At 37.7% G+C, this 18,164-nt stretch overlaps 1 protein-coding gene across 1 annotated transcript in view; it reads right to left on the reverse strand.

Moving 5' to 3' along the window:
* The window catches only part of GADL1 (glutamate decarboxylase like 1), a 71,965-nt gene that overhangs the window by 43,960 nt on the left and 9,841 nt on the right, over window positions 1-18,164 (reverse strand). Inside the window, exons 7-11 of the mRNA XM_058800518.1 lie at window positions 15,124-15,203; window positions 14,956-15,010; window positions 11,509-11,625; window positions 5,285-5,349; window positions 4,967-5,048 (exon numbers count right to left, since the gene is read on the reverse strand). Of these exons, the coding sequence (XP_058656501.1) occupies window positions 4,967-5,048; window positions 5,285-5,349; window positions 11,509-11,625; window positions 14,956-15,010; window positions 15,124-15,203 (399 nt within the window). The remainder of the gene's footprint in view (window positions 1-4,966; window positions 5,049-5,284; window positions 5,350-11,508; window positions 11,626-14,955; window positions 15,011-15,123; window positions 15,204-18,164) is intronic.

Consider the following 18,164-nt stretch of genomic DNA (forward strand, 5'->3'; position numbering starts at 1 on the left):
CATCTGTATTTTTGAAGGTTGTTTGCAGCTTTTTTTCCCTCTGGCTAGCAGCTGCACAACAAGAAACAGGAGTCATTCTGTCAAGACATTGTCCTTCATTCATTTAGACCTTCATACCTTTACTTCCAGGAGAATAACAAGTTTACTAGACATAGTGCTTAAAAAAAGAAAAAAACAAGCAAAAAAGCAGCAACATCCACAAATTTAAGCTAATTGCTTTGTCTCTTACTGATTTAAAATGTTGAATGATGTATCTGCAGTGTGTGTACAGCAGGGTTGATCAATGAGGCACTATCTTCTGCCTTATCAGAATGCAATGCAGCTGCACAATAGAGGATGTCACAGAATAGAAGTTCCCTTCATGCCTGTCATCTGATAAATAGTAACCATTGTTTATCACAAGAAACCTAAATGCAGTTGGCAATATTACAAAAGACTGAGAAGTTCACTTAAGATCACAGGACAGTTGCAGAGTTACATAGTTTTTAGAAAATGCTCTAGAGTGAAAATGCAACAAATATTTTGATGGCCCTGAGTCAGCTTGTACTGTTGGTAGTGTAGTTCATTATTAATAAAAAAAATGGCTGGTACTGTCTTCATCTCCTGGTGCATCTGAAGCTGACAATACATGTGGCTTTATGATCTTTTTCCACCTGCTTATCCTACTAGGAATGCAACACGCTGAAGAAATCCTGCTGAAGATACTGATGCTATCAATCTCCAGAGGCAAGTACAGTGACATCCTCCTGCATGTCACTAGAGCAGAGAGGAAAAGAAATGAAAATCATCCTTTGTGAGAAAGAGAGAAATATCAAAAAGAAAGGTGGAGGAGAAAGAGAAGGGAAAAGAAAGAGAACAGAAGACAAAAAACTCACCTCAATTTTCCAAGTCAAACAATGGAAATGTAGAAGGAAAAATAAAGGATAGAAATATGCTTTAAATATGCTTTCTAACACAGGGTTCTCAGTCCCAACAGTTTTCCACACAGTAACTGAGCTGCTACATCTGCTCAGAAGAATTGCAAAAGTTTCATTAGAACTGCCCCATTGGACAACTTGGAGTTTCTTTCTTCAGCATCTTTTCTCTTTCTACCCTTTTTAATGCAAGTTCTCAGCCTTATTGTCAGTCCGTTAAAGTTTAGGAAATGGAAATACTATTTTCATAGAGGCTCCAGTCCACTAGGAAGTTTCAAAGAGTTTTTTATTTTGATGAAGTCTATGAAGAGCTTTTGTGTGTTCTAATTAATAGAAAATTGATGAAAAAATATTGATACTGAAGGCAAGAGCTCCAGTTTCATAATTCAATATATTTTTCTCATTGAAGAGACTTACCTACAGCAAGTCTTCTGATCTCTTTCCATTTCCATTGCTAGTTAAAAGTGAATTTCAATTTGATTAATAAAATATCTTTTTCCCCAAGACAAGCCTCTCCCTGATTTGCCTTTTCTGAGGCAATAAGGACAGCCTTTTGAATAGCATACTTGAAAATTGTCAAAAGCAATGTAGTGTTAAAGAACACTACAGCAACGTGTTTTGAGAGGTGAGAAGGAGCTCTCAGTTGTATTAAACCCAAGCAATGGTCATGAGAACAGAGCATTTCCTGCAGCTGCTCTGGAGGGGAATCAAGGAGGTAGATATCTCTATATTGCTGATGATGAGGAAGAGATTACAAGTGGATGGCTGCCATCGTCACCTTAATCAATTCTATTCTGCACTAAAATGAGATTTCATTAGCTACATTGAGACGTTATTCTTAACTAATAAGTAAAAATTCTGCTTATTACCTAGAACTGATTCTGAATTACCTAAACCAGTGCTTCACTCTCACGAGTCACAGAACTTTGGCAGTCGTGATAAACAGTTCTCTGTTAATATGTAGATAATATTCACACAGATAGGGATGACAGCAAGGACAAACTGGAGTAACTCTGTGGTTTTTAAGGGAGTATGTACAACCCAACACTAATTCTTAGCGTTTTGAGAATATATAAGACCAAAACTGGGTTCACCAATGTTTTGAGATTATTGGTCCATCTAGGTTTGCATTTAAACAGTCACTGCAATTCATGATTCAGCAATACCAGTGTTTTCTGACTAAGACAATCTTGGAGAAGTGATGGAAGTTACTCAGGACATGGCAGTGGAAAAGGAATTGATGAGCACTTCTTGAGTACTTTAAGCACTGAAGAACTACAGCCATTGATCTGAGCTTTCACAAAGGATTAGCCAATCTTTCTTTCCTTTTGGTGAAATTGCTTCTCTCTTCTAATCAAGCCAAACACTTACATCTCTTTTCTATGTCTACCTTCCTTGGAAATATTCCAAATTTTTTTCACTAAAGCTGGAAAATACTCTTTTATCAGCATTTCACTGCAGTTAATCTTTATCAGTTTTTTTTTTTAATTTGTACAGCAAAATATTTAATTACAATGTTTCATTCTAACAAGTCAGTTGCAGTGTCTTAAATATAATAACACTGCTAAACCCCATTGAAGAAATATGGCAAAAGAAAAACCCAAACCAAAAAAAGCCACTATTACCTATGTTAACGGGAAATTACAGTTTTACCAGAACAACTGAAATGTGATGACATCTTCTAAAGATTAACTTTCATACAGAAAGTATGAAGGAGAAGAAGAAAAACTGAAGGGGATTAATTTGCTCACTTATAATCAACTAAGCCTAATTCTGAAGTATTCAAAATTTCCAAATGGACTTCAATGCAAATGGGAAGATGGGCTAACAAAACTTTCTTAATCGGTCTTTCAAAGGGAGATAGGGTAATCCATAAATGGGACTTAACATTCATAATTAACATTTTGCTGCTTTGATTTCTTGGAGAACTTCAGAATCTACCTTAGGTTCCTTGAACACTCACTCACAGAGCAGCGTGTGCCAGAGTCTTCCAGCTCACATCTCAGCATCCAGTTCCCACTGATGCATCCTAACCACAGTGTGAAGGAATCATGTTCACATACAAACATGTGCTTCATCTTAGCCATAGGTATTTATGTGCTTCAGAAGTGGAACAAGCTCCCAAGTGAGAAACTGATATATGTACTTTTTTCTTCTCTTACTGGTGCAAAAATAGCATTTTTAATGGGAAACAGGATTCAGCTGCCTCTTCTTGTATGGAGAGGATCAAAGTGAAGCAACACTTCTCTGTCAAAGTGTCTCAAATATGCATTTGATCTTTTTTTCTTAAGGATTTATATTCCAGCTAGTTAATAAGAAAGTACTCAAATCTGTATGTGTGTCTGTTTGCATATAAAGACTTCACTGGCACATACACAGAATGAGTAAGAGCCAATTTCCCAGGAAGCAGACAGAGTAAAACAACCTTTCTTCCCAATGCTGCCAAATCTTCTGCATTCCAAACATTTCTCACTGTACAACATGGATCTGATGCTGCAATCCATAGTACTTCTGTTTTCATCCCTCAAAGACCTAAGACTCAAATTTACAAGTATTTCTAACACAATATTGCCTGGCTGTCGTTTAAAAGGGGAATGGGATCACTCTACCAGACCTTACACTGCACAGAAGGGAACCACTAAAAGGCTGCCAGAGCCCTGAAGTTGGAACAGTGTTCATAAAGTGACTTGAAAGGCTAGAGCAGCTAGAACAGTTCAATCCTCTACATTTCTTTCCTTTATCTTCCTGAGAAATTTCCACAATTCAGTCAAAGTAGCCTAATCATTACCTGGGGCAATATCAATGTACTAGACCTAATTAGTTAAAAATACAGCATTTAAATCTTCCCAAGCTTGCAATTAAGACACTGCATTAATCTTAGTCAATAACATTATTCTGTTTGTTTTTCAGCTCAGAATAAAGTGATGGATGGTAACACTGAAATATAATCCTCTTCAATCTCACAGGCTCTAACGTAAGGAAATGAGGTGGCACAGTTCTCCTTACTGTCCTGCCAGGTCTCACCCCTGACCTAGAGCAATCAGCTACAAGAGAGTGCTGATTAGCAAGTACACTCTTTGGTCCTCATCAGCTCTTACCAAAAGTTCATAACAAATTACATGGATAGGTAACCCCAGCAGCTGAATAGAAAATATCAGTTGTTTTGACAGAGATTTATAAAAGCAATTTACAAACCACGGCCACAAAATAGCAATGCAAACCTTAGGGGCTCAATGTCATCATGAGGTTCAGTCTGTTATAACCTATGGAGTATAAGGTAAAATTCACTCATAACGATGGCCAGTTGGCATAAATTTTACCAGGTCTGATTTTTAAATGAAGGTTGAAATAATGAACCTCTTACTGTTTGTTTGGGGGGTTTTTTGAGATAAAAGAATGCCACAAAGACGCAAGAAGGGACTTTTGCTATGTTGCAAAGTCATCTTGAGATCAGAGCTCTGCTGTTTTCCTGCTGGACCTCTAAATTAGTCATGGCTTTTGGGAAGTCTAAATCACCCTGCTGATGAGGAAAAACTGGTAGAGTGTGGGCAGAAGGCTCAGCACCTTTACCTGAATGTGCTCTGCCTCCCAGTCTGGTGCTTCCTCCCGTGCGAGGGGAGGTGCAGATGAGCTCTGCCTGCCTTAGGCAGACACGGCACTGCTGCAGTCCCCATGGATGGCAGCTATTCTGAGGGCTTTGATGAGCTCAGTGGCTGAGTGTGCCAGGCCCAGGTGACACAATACTCCATTCTGAATGCAAATTATGTGCAGAAGTTAACTAGCAAGGGCACCAGCTGCAAAATTTGACCACTAGTGAGTACAGTGATTTGGATTGTTTTTACCCTTCTCTTTTATTCACCCTTTATTAATTAAGTGGTGAAATTCAAAATAATATAATTCAGCCTTTGTACTGCAGTATAGTAAAACTGACTTTCAGCTGTTTCCTAATTATTTCCACTTTTATTTTACAGCAATGACAGCTTATTAGAATACAAAAAAAAAAAAAAAAGGAAAAAAGGAAAAGAAAATAAAAAAAGGTCAGGAGGGCTTACAGAATTATCTTTCACCAGAAGAGCACAGCACTGGATTCCTGCCAACAGCATTTTATGGGGATTCCAGGCAACAGAATCAGCTCTGCAAAAACCATAAATAGAGAAAGGGAGGTGAAAATTGCATCTATAATCATGGGTACTTAAGAATCAAAAAAGACCAAACACAATCCAAGCAGACAAATCAGATTTCCCATGCACCCACACCCACCACAGGTTCAGAAATCTCTCCAACTATTTTTAAAAATGCAGCACTTATGGAAGCCAACAGGCCACCTAACTTCCACCTCAATCCCTAGTAAATAGATTCAATTGACTTACCTGTGGATACCATGAAGAAGTCTGCGATGCTTCCTTGATATCAAAGCTGAGCCACCCCAAGAAGCCTGTTGGAACATTTACAGAGCAAGAAAATATTATTTTTGATAATACTTCAACTAATAATTTCTAAAGGTGTCTTATCTCATTTAAAACTTTGTTTACTACACGGTCAGTGGGCTACATTTTGCCTTTAGTTACACCTCCTGAAATAAAGACAGCAGCCTGGGGCTATGCCTGAAATAGAGGAGGTTGTGGTCTGTGCCAGAACATGAGCCACAAACCAGAGTGGTCCTTCTGAGTAAGCAAAGGCAATGAACTGAAATGTCCTTGCATAACCAGACTCACTCCTGATACCAAAAATTCCTGATACCTGTTGTTGCTTCCTTTCCCCCGGCCTTAAACTCTCAGTGACAGCAGAAAGCCCCACTTTGCACATCTTCCTCCTGCTAGCCAATTCCTTTCTGAGAATTTCACAGGGGAAACAGTGGGCAGAGATAATCTCTGGCAATTGCAAAGGCCAGGCTCAGATTTTGCAGAGATATGAAAAGCAAAGTATGTCAGTGAGCAATAGCAGCATTTCTGTCACCAGCAACCCAAATGAGCTTAAAATTACTGAGAACTCTCTCAGCTCACCTAAGAACTAAGTGTGTGCTCTACGAGTCACTTAGACCTTCTCTGTAGTGAGGAGCTCTTCACTGAAACTCCTTTTTTACTTCCATCTAACCTAGACATTCATCTTTGGGTGATACATTTGGCAGATGTGTCTCTCCAGGGACTATAGAAGGAACACAGACAACTAGTTTTTTATTACATATGTTTAATTTCTGGACAATTTGAATTAGGGAATGTGATACTTTTTCATGAATTCTGCAAGGATCAGGTCTGTGAACCTTCAGCTCCCAAACAATAACATTTATCCACAATGGAAAGGTGAGGAGACCATGCAAACATTAAACATGTCACACAGAGCATTTGAGAAGTTACTGCTAGATAAATAAATATATAAAGTATTTTCAATACCCATGAAGGCAGAATGTACTTAAGCGAACCACCTGTGAAGCAAGCAAAGCTCTTCAGAGACAAACAAAAGACATCAGTCCACAAAACTGACTCAGTTAATTAATTTGGACTCAGTTTATTAAAAAAAATTTTGTAAAGAAAAAGAAAGTTGCTGATGTAAAGATTCCTGACCTAAGCATAGAAAATATATGCTTGTTTGGTTTTGGGGGTTTTTTTCTTTCATTGAAATAAAAATATGTGATAGCTGATATATGAGTTCATCATTGGTATTTGCTTCACAGGCCATACATTAGGAATGAGATCAGTTATCTCTGGGAGACAGGATGGCAAAGGCTCACAAGGGAGATGAAAGTTATTAACTTGTCTTAAAAAGTCATCCTCGTTAATGCCACACATTAATAGATCAAATAATATTTTACATTGTCATGCTCACAGCATCCTTCCTGAGACAAGGGCTGCTGTACAAGACTACAGGTGGGACCTGAGGTAGGAAATTATTTTGCCTCAAACTTCATGGTAATCCTGCAGTACCATGACTTGCAACTTTTTTTCTCCAGGTAGTCCAAATTTGCCCTGCTATGGGATGACAATCAAACTAATACAAGAGACAAATACTACTCCTCTCATTCTATGATTCCATTAAGTCAAAACAGTCACTAAATTATTCCCTGATTCTCAGAAATTATAAAAAACTCTTTAAAATATAATACATTGTTAAAAATTTGCATCCAAAATTTCCGTGTTTGAAAAAGTTGACATTCTCACACTGTTTGTGGAAAACAGGACTAAAAAGGCAGTTGAGAGGTCATCTCAACAGTGCCACCCCAAAGCCCTACTCCTCTCATTTCTCTCAACTACATCTTTTTAGAGATTATTAATCATGGATCAACTACACATGTAATTAGCACTGAAGTGAAAAATAAAATACAGAGACCAGCAATTCCTGCCTCCACAGCATTGTTGGCCCTACTTTCTGCCTTTTTTTAAAAGAATATCACTGTAGATCTAGATGACAGAAATAACATTAATCTACTTGAGCCACAGTAACACAAGATGAATTTGTGATCCATGATTCTTTACCCAATTCAAGAGAAAGTGCTTAAGGATCCAGGGCTGGAAAAAAAAAAACAAACAAAACAAAACTAGAAAAACACAAGAAAACAAACAAACAAACAAAACCACAAAAAAACCCAACAGCAACAATAATAACTTACAAAAATACCTAAAAACCACAAAATCAACCAAAAAAATAAAAACCACAAAACACCGTGAAGGAGAAGGCATTTAAGGAGACTGAAAATCACTGGCTTTGTCTGGTTTTAAAGGCCTCTCTAATGATGGAGGCTGCACAATTTAACCACATAATTTGTGTGCAACAGGAATAACACCATTTTAATTTAAAGTGTCAGTCCTAAACAATGTTACCATTTGTCACACCTCCAGTGGTCAGGGAACAGATTAGTCCCTTTCTTTTAGCAGCACCTTTTGAAGCTTCTGTAGACTGTTACGTTCTGCTTATTTTGTTTTTCTAGTTTAAATAACATCAGTGCTTTCCATTTTTTCTCATTGGTCATAATTTGTAAATATGATTATGTTTATTTACATTGTTTCTCATTTTCTAATCTTTCTCCTGTAGAGCCTTCTTGAACTGCATCTTTTTATTTGGACAAAATTTAGATAAAGCAGGTGGCGTGTGAAGCAGAAAGAAAGAATCCTTTTATGTACCTCCTTTATTCAATTCTGAAAGGTATTTAACTCTATTTGAAAATATCACTGATTTGTGAACTAGGAAAATATCTGGGCTTTACAGTAAAGATCTGCTATCTAGTCAACACTCCCCAGCCTGTCTTTGTGTACTTGATTAGTGCAGCTGAGAATTCTATCTCTATTGAACTGTAGCCTAGTTTTTCCACTTTTTTCTCCAAATTGTCAAAATCCCTTTGATTTCTAATCCTGTCCTCCCACTGCCTTTGTCAGAAGTCTTATGTCATTTTCAAATTTGTCAGCACATTCTTTTTCATCCAAGTGGTTTAACAAAAATACCAGATAATTTCTACCCTAAGACAGACCTTTCAGGAATCCTGCTCAAATGTTTTTCTCCCTTCAAAGAACCACTGGTAACTGCTCTGTGGGAATGGTTTTCCAGCCAGGTTTTCACTCACTACCAGAACTGCTTCTTGGCAGGTTTCTCTGGCTTTTTGATGAGATATTGCAAAGTCAACAAGTGAAGTTGACTGCCTCTCTTCCATCCAAGGGACTACAGAAGGAGGGCAGATTGATCAAACTAGAATGACACATTTTGTTTAAGACAAATGCAGCTGAGATCCACACAGGGGAGGTCAAAATACAGCCCTTATCAACCTGTGTCCCTCACAATGTAATTGGCAACAAGGTACGAGAAAATTTCTGTTTCATATGCAACAAATCATTTACAGCTAAATGATGGAAATCACAGTGTGCACTGCCTGATTAAGCTAATTACCTAAGCATGGGCTAATAGGTCAAGCCTGATTTTCTCTACAGGCCTAATAATAGGAGAAAAAAAAATAGTCAGTCAGGACCACCAGGGAAAAAATACTCACACATAACATTTAAAGCTACGTGAAGACAATACATGGCATACACAAATGCTGGAGGCATATTGATGATACAAAACAAGTTATTAAGAAAGGCATCAGAGATGGAGGTTAAAATACAATAAGCTACTGGAGTGCTGCACTGTGAACAAAATAAGCTTGGTACAGCCTTTGCTCTTAGGCTTGACTGAACAGCTTGACTGCCAGGGCAGTTTGGACCTACTGGTATGATCTTCTTAAAACATTTTCCTTAACTCGCTTTTCCTCTCTGGTTTGTCTTCATGTCAGAGCTTATCTACTATTTCTGGCTTTATTGAAATTTATCTTCCTGAAGCTCAGTGAATTTCTGTTGACATTCTCCCTTTTGCCCTTCCTAAGAATCACAAGCTTTATCATTTCATATTTAATGAAAAGAGTGTCCCTAAGGCAAACACATCAATTTATGGGATCAGAAATTATTCTGAAATTAAATAAATCAGTATAAATCTGGAAAAAACACCACTGACATTCATATAAGATATCCTTAGTAACAGCTTGTGAGAGCACTTACAGTAGATAATCCTGATGCCTATTAATGATACACAAAAAAGTTCTACATTAGACAGCACTTAACCTAGGTTTTACTCTGTTTTAATTGCACTGTACTTTTTTTTTTTCCTTCAAAGTTACAGCAGGCCTAAACAGCAGAATACTTTGTAGACTGCATAATGTGTAAATCATTCCACAAGAAGCCAGGCCTTTCAGCAGACTGTAGATTCTCAAAGATTTCAAAAATTTTACATTCTATCTTATAGTGGTAAGAAGTATTCTTGCTAAAAAAAAAAAAAAACAAAAGAAAAAAGTAAAAAGAAAAAAGCAATCCTTCTCTGTGTTTCTTATAGTCTTTCCGAATGGTAGAGACTCAGTCTCACTGTACCTGCTCACATACAATTTCAGTAAATCTCTTTCTAGTGGTGCTGTGAGGGAAAAAATGTTACACTAAGAATCACAGTCTGCTCATTTTACCATAGCACACTTGTACATACATGTATGCCAGATGTCACCTCTGGGGAAAGCTTTCAGTCTTTCCCTATATCTTGTCCTCTTATAAATACAGCTAGAAACTTTTAACAACAAAAAAATTAGAGAAACAGCCATCCACCCAATCCTTTATATAGTGTGAAAAATGGAGAAAATACTGATAGAACTTCTGAGAACCACTGAGAGGTTCATAACATGAATCACATCTTAAGAGAACAATTGATGTTCCAGACTGCAAACCCAATTTATCACTGGACATTTGTCCTTCTACTGGGAAACAATTAACATCTGACAACTACAGTCATTTCAAAACAGAAAATAACTTAAAGATATTCCTGGACACTTTTACCTTAGCTTAACATGAGGCAAATTCAGAAGAATAAAGCTAGTTCTTTTCAAAAGACTAACAACTCACTAAGGGTCAGAACAGGACCCAGGCTCATCCCACCATATTTGAGTTCAGTTGCAGGGAGACTGCTCATTGTTCTCCTACAGCCACTGGAGATGGCTCCAGCCACATCTGTTTGACTCACCTAAGGTCCAACACAGATTCCAACCACATCCCTCCCTCCACCAGCCATACACAGACACACAAGAGAGTTGTGCAACAGCAGTGTTGCCCTCCTGCTGAAAATCTGATGAGTTCTTCAGCACACAGCCATGAGGCTTGGCAGACATTTTAAATATTAGGCCTAAATTCTGCATTTTTGTCTCCAAGAATATAAGAAAATTCTTTTGACTCATACCTACAGTGACTTTATTTATTAATGTCTGTGAGACATTTATTTGAAACATGTATCACTGCCTATGTGATCCTTCTTTAGATACTCAACATTATACAAACATTTCAGAAATTTAGAGCAGGTCTGGAAATCTCCACAAATATTGCTCCAGATTCTCTTATTGCTCCATGACTTTTAATCTAGCCAACTATAATTCTGGATTTGTGGCATTGCAATTATAAAGAGAATGCAATTTTAGAAAATATGAAGTGGCCTATCTTTAGCAAAATACATTTAGAGCTAACTCTTTCAAATCATAAAAAGGCACAGTAAATATTCAAAAAAGATTCATTACAGGATTTTAATATCCAAACCTAAAATTACAAAGAATTTTTTTAAAAGAGAAAAATTTCTGAACCATTTAGGAAAATGTAAGGACATATACAGGAAATTCAAATCTGTAAATATGAAACAGACTAATTTATGACTGGTTGAGTCAGAAAGCATATCTTTATTTTAACCTGTATGAACCTCACACATAATTCTAATGTGTCTCTTCCCCAACAGAATGTGGGGACAATCAAAACTTATGTTTGTATATCACTCTTGAAGCATTTTTAGGAGGTAGCAAGAAGAAGAAATTGATTATAAAATAATTTTGAAATATAACCTGACAATAACAGAACGGTTTTGGCTGCTTGTCAGAACCAAGTTATTTGCTGTTTTGCAGCATATGTAACAGAGTCAAATCAGAACATATTTCTGGTCTCTATGTAAGGAAAAAGAAATGTTATTAGAGCCCAGCTTCTAAAAAAGAAATATCAACAGTCAAAGAGCAATTATAAAAAAGCAGTGCTAAACAAAACCATGCAGTATACAAACTCACATCAACATGAAGCCAGAGGCCATGCTTTTCACAGATATCAGCAATTTTATCCAGAGGATCAAATGCTCCCAGCACAGTTGTGCCTGCTGTAGCACAGACAAGAAATGGTGCTGACCCCTGCAATAGGATTCAAAACAAAAAAAAGTTATCATTTGCACTGTTCATCTCTTCCTTGTATACTTGCAGAGCTGAAGTATAAAAAGATCTAGGAAAGTAGGACAAAGATGTGATAATCCACATTTTAGTTTCCCAGCAGAAGGTACTGCATTTAATAGTGCTGGATCTCTTTTTCTTTTTTTTTTTTTCATTTAAAAAAAGAAAAGGCATTTTCCATTTCTACTTAACACCATCCCAGGGCAGACTTCTGCAGCTTCAGACTGTTTTGACATATGCTACTTTTGTCAAAATCAAAACATACCGGATATATGACATCTCTCTTTATACACTGATTTTCAATTCTCAGTCTTTCACATCTCACTACCATATATGTTGTCATTCTGACTGATAAAATAAAGCAATTAGCTCAGCCAGCAGACTACCCATGCAAGGAAAGGGCTCATCCCTTTAGGGTTTCCACCTGCACTGTCTCTACAAGACCCCTGTTCTCTGCCTGGTGAAGAGGAAACTTCAGCTAGGGAAGGTGATTTGCCGTCAGCCACGTTGGTGCACTCCATGACAGGGACAGTCACTGCTGTCTGATCCCACGCCTGACCTGCAGCTCAGTGCTATTCCCTTGCTCCCACTCCTGTCTGGGAAAGAAGAAGGGCTGAAGACAGTAACTGAATGTTAGGAGAGAGACTGCTGGAAATCTCAGATGGTGTTCAGGTCAGTCAGGTGGGATAAGGAAAGCTTTTGTCAGGCTGGGGTCTCAGACAGCCACTGACAGCCATCCATCTTTGCTTCCCTTCAGCTAGCAGCATTCTGGCTCACAGATCCTTGCAGATCTGTGTTGGCTCTGCTTAGGAGCAGAAACTGCAGCAACTCCATGAAAGTAGTCCATGAGAGTCTGTAGCAGCTCCATGAAATTGAGGGTGCCTGCCCCAGCAGTGACTGTGCAGTCTCACTGCTGGGAAGTGCCTGCTGAAAGAGCTGCTCTGCACAGTTCAGCATCTGGCCTGCAGAATGACAACACACCTACTGCAGGGGCTCCCAGGGTGTCACTGGATTGTGCAAGCTGGGATCACTCAAGTTCATTGGCAGTGAATTAGATCTCTCAGATGATATAAGTGTGTAACTCAATGGAGCCTTAGTGAAATCAGACATCAGCTGAAAAATCAAACTCCACACAAGTCTTCCATGTATCTTCACCCAGCTGAAATATGATTTCTTTTTTTCTTTTTTTTTAAATGTTGCCACTTTAAGCATCTACAGAGACAGACAGGCTTATATCACATTTACACTCTGACAGTTTTATCCTTCTTTACAGTGTAGAAGACTGTTAGAATGGTATATAATTATGATTTATTTGTAATTTAGATTTTCTTTACAAATGGCTAAAGCAGTGAAAAGTAACATTGGAATGAACTTAAATTAATCCCATACATTCACAAAGACTTACCAGCCTTTAATTCACTTCTTGGTCATTTATTCTGAGTACAAGGTCCCACAATATTTAATCAAACTTACAAATCAGCCTGAATCTTGAGTACAGAACTCTTGCAAGTGAGGCAAAGATGTATCCAACACATCTATTTTCTATTAGTGTTCCCAGCAATTTTGTCTCACAGCTACATCAAAGTCAAAGGCTCTCAAGCAGCCAATTGGTAGCACAATTGCATACAGGGAAAAGTCTCAGATATCTACAAATTCCTGTAATTGCTACCATTATACTTTTTCCCACAAAGAAGGGAATTACATTTTTATTACTCTTGACAATATAGTTAATCTAGTCTTCCTGCCTAAGTTCTCTAAAAAGAGAAGACTCTTGCCTTTCATATTTAGTGATCATTTTGTGCTTCAGTCATCAGCAAACACATCTTCTGTTGTCTAGAGTCATTAGAATATTTACTGTAATTTACTGAAGCATCCTTCTGTAAAAGTTGTAATAAACACAGCTGGACAGACACACTGAAGCTCTGATTAAATGAAAACCTTCCAGTACACCTGTAACTTCCTTTAAAATGCAAGTGAAATCGTGTTTTCCTGCAAGCAAAGCATTTTGTTTTTATTTGTGAGGTACCATACCAAGGTAGACCTTTTCAAAAAAATCACAAATGCCTGATGATTTCTTTCAAACGACCATTACATATTGTTACAAGAACAAACAAGATACTGTTTTTGCAAAAGCAAAGAGATGATTCTCCTGCAAGCCTGCTTCCCATTACTTTACTTCATTTCAGTCCCTTTTCCCCCCCCAGCTTGCTCAAATGAGTAAAGTATAGGTTGTATTTCTCAGAAAATGCAAAGTAGGGAAGGAGGCAAAGAAAAGAGTTTGCTAGGTCATCAGGGCCCCCATGTATCAATAGCTATGCTATCAGCATGAAACTCAAATAAGAGATGGGTTTTTTGGCAGAAAATGTATCCAAATCAGAACTTACTGTAAGCCGTTGTGGCCATGCCAGTGCAGGACAGGACAGGGCTGCCTTGGCTTTTCTATCAGCCACAAAAGCAGATTTCCAAGACAGAATTCCATGGAAGTATCATCTATGCCATGAACATTGCACTAGCTGCTTTGTATTCACTAATCATGGACTAAGAGCTGAGCTTTGAATTTTACTGCTCTGATGCACAAACTGGAAATGAGAAATAGGGTGAGCTAACCAAGCCAAAAGAAGATCCTCTTGGAAGTCACATTCAGTCCTTCAAGCTCTCTAAAATAAATTATCTTGACTATAGGTAAGGACTGCCTTAGAGATCATGGGAATGTGTGTTAATGTTGTCCAAATACACATCAGTGCCTTTCCAAATTCTTGCCTTTGACTTCCTACTTGGCAAAGTCCCTAGGGGAAAAGAGGCACTTCTCTGCACCCTCAGTAGAATAATAGAAAGGACAGAATTTAGCATTTGAAGCTTGTAAGACAGTTTTAGAGACTAAGCTACATGTTACAGTTGCTGCTCACTGCAGAGACAATAGAGCAATAGCTGCTGTAATTAACTGAAAAACCGTTTTAGGAAAACATACTGCATCCATTTAAAAAAGGATCAAGGGCAAAGGAAATCCTATAAGAAATGTGCCAAATACTTCAGAGCAGCATTGTACTCAGGACTTTCATTAGCAGTAAACACCCTGTGGAATTTTCCTCCCTTTTAAGAGTGTAGAACCCATAAGCCTTGGCTTGTTCCACAAGTTTGTGGCAAACAGATTGTATCTGTAAGAAAGACATTGTTATATTAACTGCCCTACTTTTAAGATTTTGGTCACTCTTAGTTTTCCTTCCTTTCACTCAGACACAAGCACACAGTCTGCACACACTCCTCTCTCCTTCACACTCTCTCTCCCCCTCTCACCTCTTTCCTGGCCCGCTGGACTTGTTTCTCCAGTTCCTCAGGTATCATCTTACCTCTAAGGGACACAGATTTAAAACTTTTTCAGTTACATTCAAACAGGTTAGTTACGTACAGCACTACTGCATTTTACAAAGGCTCAGAGATCAGTCATGGCTTTTGCATTCTTACCTTTCATCTGTTTTGATGAAGTACACATTCTCTGTACCAATTCCCAGGAAGGAGGCTGCCTTCTTCATGGAGTAATGGCACTGTAAAAGAGAGAGGCACAAAAAAAAAGGGTACACACACAATTAAACAAGAGAAACAAATTCCTTAACATAGGGAACAGTGGCAAGTAGAAAAGCACCTAACAGCCATGACAACAGCATACTGTAACACAAAAAGCAAAATGATAAGGGACATATTACAAAGCCCATAATGTACTTACTACACACAGAAAACTGGAGAAAATAAGACAAAAAAGTTGTGCACCATGTTTGAAATGCAGGGTTAAGAAAAAAATGGGAAGCTCTACTTCATACAATTTTTCTTAGAGCTCATTCTGCATTAGAATGAAAAGTAGAAACTTTGAAGTGTCATCAGAGAAGAATTATTAATTGTTTCAAAATGTTTTAATAGAACTAAGTCAAAAATATCAATGAGTGTAAGAGCTAGGAAATGCCTGAAGAAAAGGGTCTAAAGTCTGTTTAACTCAACAACCTGGAAACAATTAATTAGGTCTGAAAGTCCAAAAGCACCACTCCTTGGAAACTGAACCCTTAGTTAGGATGTGTATTTGAAGCTTCTACTACTTTATATTTGTAATGATTCTGTATGCTTTCTCTAATCCCCAGCTGATGGCCACTGCCAGAGACAGGATACTCTGCTAAATTGACCTGTGCCCTCAAAACAGCAACCCATGTTCACAGGATCAAGGAGCTCAACCTACCAAAGCTTCTGATGTGGTAAAATGGGGATTTGCAAGGCTTTCAACATCCTGGTTCTGCAAAAGGATCTGGAAATCCTGATGGTGTGTAGTTCATATGATTGTGAACCTTAGAAACTACTGTGAAAGCAAGCAGACCTTAGACAGGACTCAGCACATCTTCATAATTTACTGTGGATTTTGCGTAAGGTTCCAGTGTGGACCAGTCTGCATTTTTCAGAAAATCAGGTTACTATTTTAGCAAAGAATTTTAGCTAAGTCTCATCACAGAGACATATCTGGATGAGTACAAAGACACATGCAGCCCACTTCTCACTCTGCACTGAATAAAGGGCATCAGACTATGAAGCCTGTGGAGTGCAAAAGAGGATTTTAGTAATGGGTGTTTATTTAATCAGAATGTGGTAAAATGACTAAGGTGAAAATTCTATTCAAGCCCACAGACCACTATATACTTTTTACAAACTTTTTTCTTTTCAACAAATAGTAATGGTTTATCTAACCATATTTCCAACATTCGCCCTTATAAGGACCTGCTCTGCTATGGATACTCTTATTCCAGCACAAGAGCACTTTGGCTTATTCCAGAACAAGAGCACACTGATCTCTGCTTAATTTGTGTTCAAGATTAGCCTGGGAATTCAAGATACAGTAACCTCCTTAACCCAAAGGTATTTAGACATCAAAACTACCCACTTATAGCAGTGGAGTCACCTTTGAGGGTTCACCCCATCCCGTAGGACTAGAGAGTTCTCAGAACCAAGACCATCCAACCCTTGGATTATCACTGCCCTCCTCACAAAAATAAAATTGTCTCTTTTACACATTATTACTGAAGGGTTAAAATGAAGCATACTCCAGCAAACACAAAGATGTCTGAAATTGCTGCTTTTCATACAGGAGGTGAAGCCAGGTGGTTAATTAATTCCATTTTCTTCCTGAGAGTTCACACAAATGCAGTTACTGCAGAACATAATTAAGAAAAATGTACAACATTTTAATGTGTGGGCATGAATATATTAAGGATATTAAAGCCTGTCACGCTTATTTTGATGAGATGCATGATCTCAAAGGGCTCTTTTTCTTTATGACAAAGAGGTTTCCCCCACCATCACCCACTTTTTAAACAAAGGCATAGAATGACATGAAGCTACTGAGTAGTTTTAAGAAAGCTTAATTTATAACATGACACATCCACAAGGCCTTTAGGGCTCAGTCATTTAGACTGTTGCAAGAATAATAACATACATAGGTGGATAATTAGTCTTACATTACTTCAATAAAGGTAATAATGATTGTAAGTGGCAGTGTGTTGTTCAGCAGAAGTTTGGAGATGTTTTTGACTGACAAGTGAATCACTTCAAATACAAGTTGCCAGAAATCACTGATTTCTAGCCATTACTTTCAAATGAAAGGTATGAATCACCAAGAATAATCAGATCCTTCCAAACTGAATAAGACCTGCAAATTCAGAATACTAGTAAGCAGACAATCGGCAAAATATATATTTTATTATAAACAATGGCATGAGATACTGGAAGAAAGATAAAAGAGGCTTGAGTACCTGAGAGATTATACCAAAAAGCTGAGGAAAAGAGAAGGAAGAACAGAGGGAATACAAAAACAAACAGGCTGCAAGAGAAATTATTTTTCCTTCAGAAGAACCTCTGTACTTCTTGGAAAATTCTGTCTTTCACTAGGACAGAAAAAGAACAAGACCCATAATACTACATAGACTTAGGATATGCTTTCTTTGGTGAAAAAAGAGGTCTTTCAGTTATATTGATTGAAAACATGTAAGAACTTCTTCCCCCTTCTTAGAAGCCATTATGCTAAACTGCATTGCATCATTTTAAGAAAAAATATACCAAAGAGCTTTTAGCAGCTACAGTCACAAGAGCACCAACTAATTCACTTTTCATAGTTCCCTTTCCAAAAAACGGAGAAAGAAATATCCAGATTAAAAGTATTATTTTAAATACTGTGAGTTCAGGTTACTCTTGGCATGTCTTTCACAGTTTCTTTGGACAAATTATTGAATCTGTAGCCATTTTGTAGCAAGAAATTACCATCTCAGAGCACAAGATCAAATCAGAACATTGGTGCATTTAAGATGTGCTGCTGTACTATTTTACCTATATCTAGACATAGTTTTCATCTCCTAATGATGTTTGTAAAGACAAGGTACTTTCTAGCTTTGCTCATTAAAACAGAAGACGAATTTGTATTTTCTTGATTTTAAAAAGTTTCCTAGAAACATGATTGCATAAAGCAATTACCTTAT

Source organism: Ammospiza caudacuta, chromosome 1, assembly GCF_027887145.1.
Source record: "Ammospiza caudacuta isolate bAmmCau1 chromosome 1, bAmmCau1.pri, whole genome shotgun sequence".
NCBI classification, from domain to species: Eukaryota; Metazoa; Chordata; class Aves; order Passeriformes; family Passerellidae; genus Ammospiza; species Ammospiza caudacuta.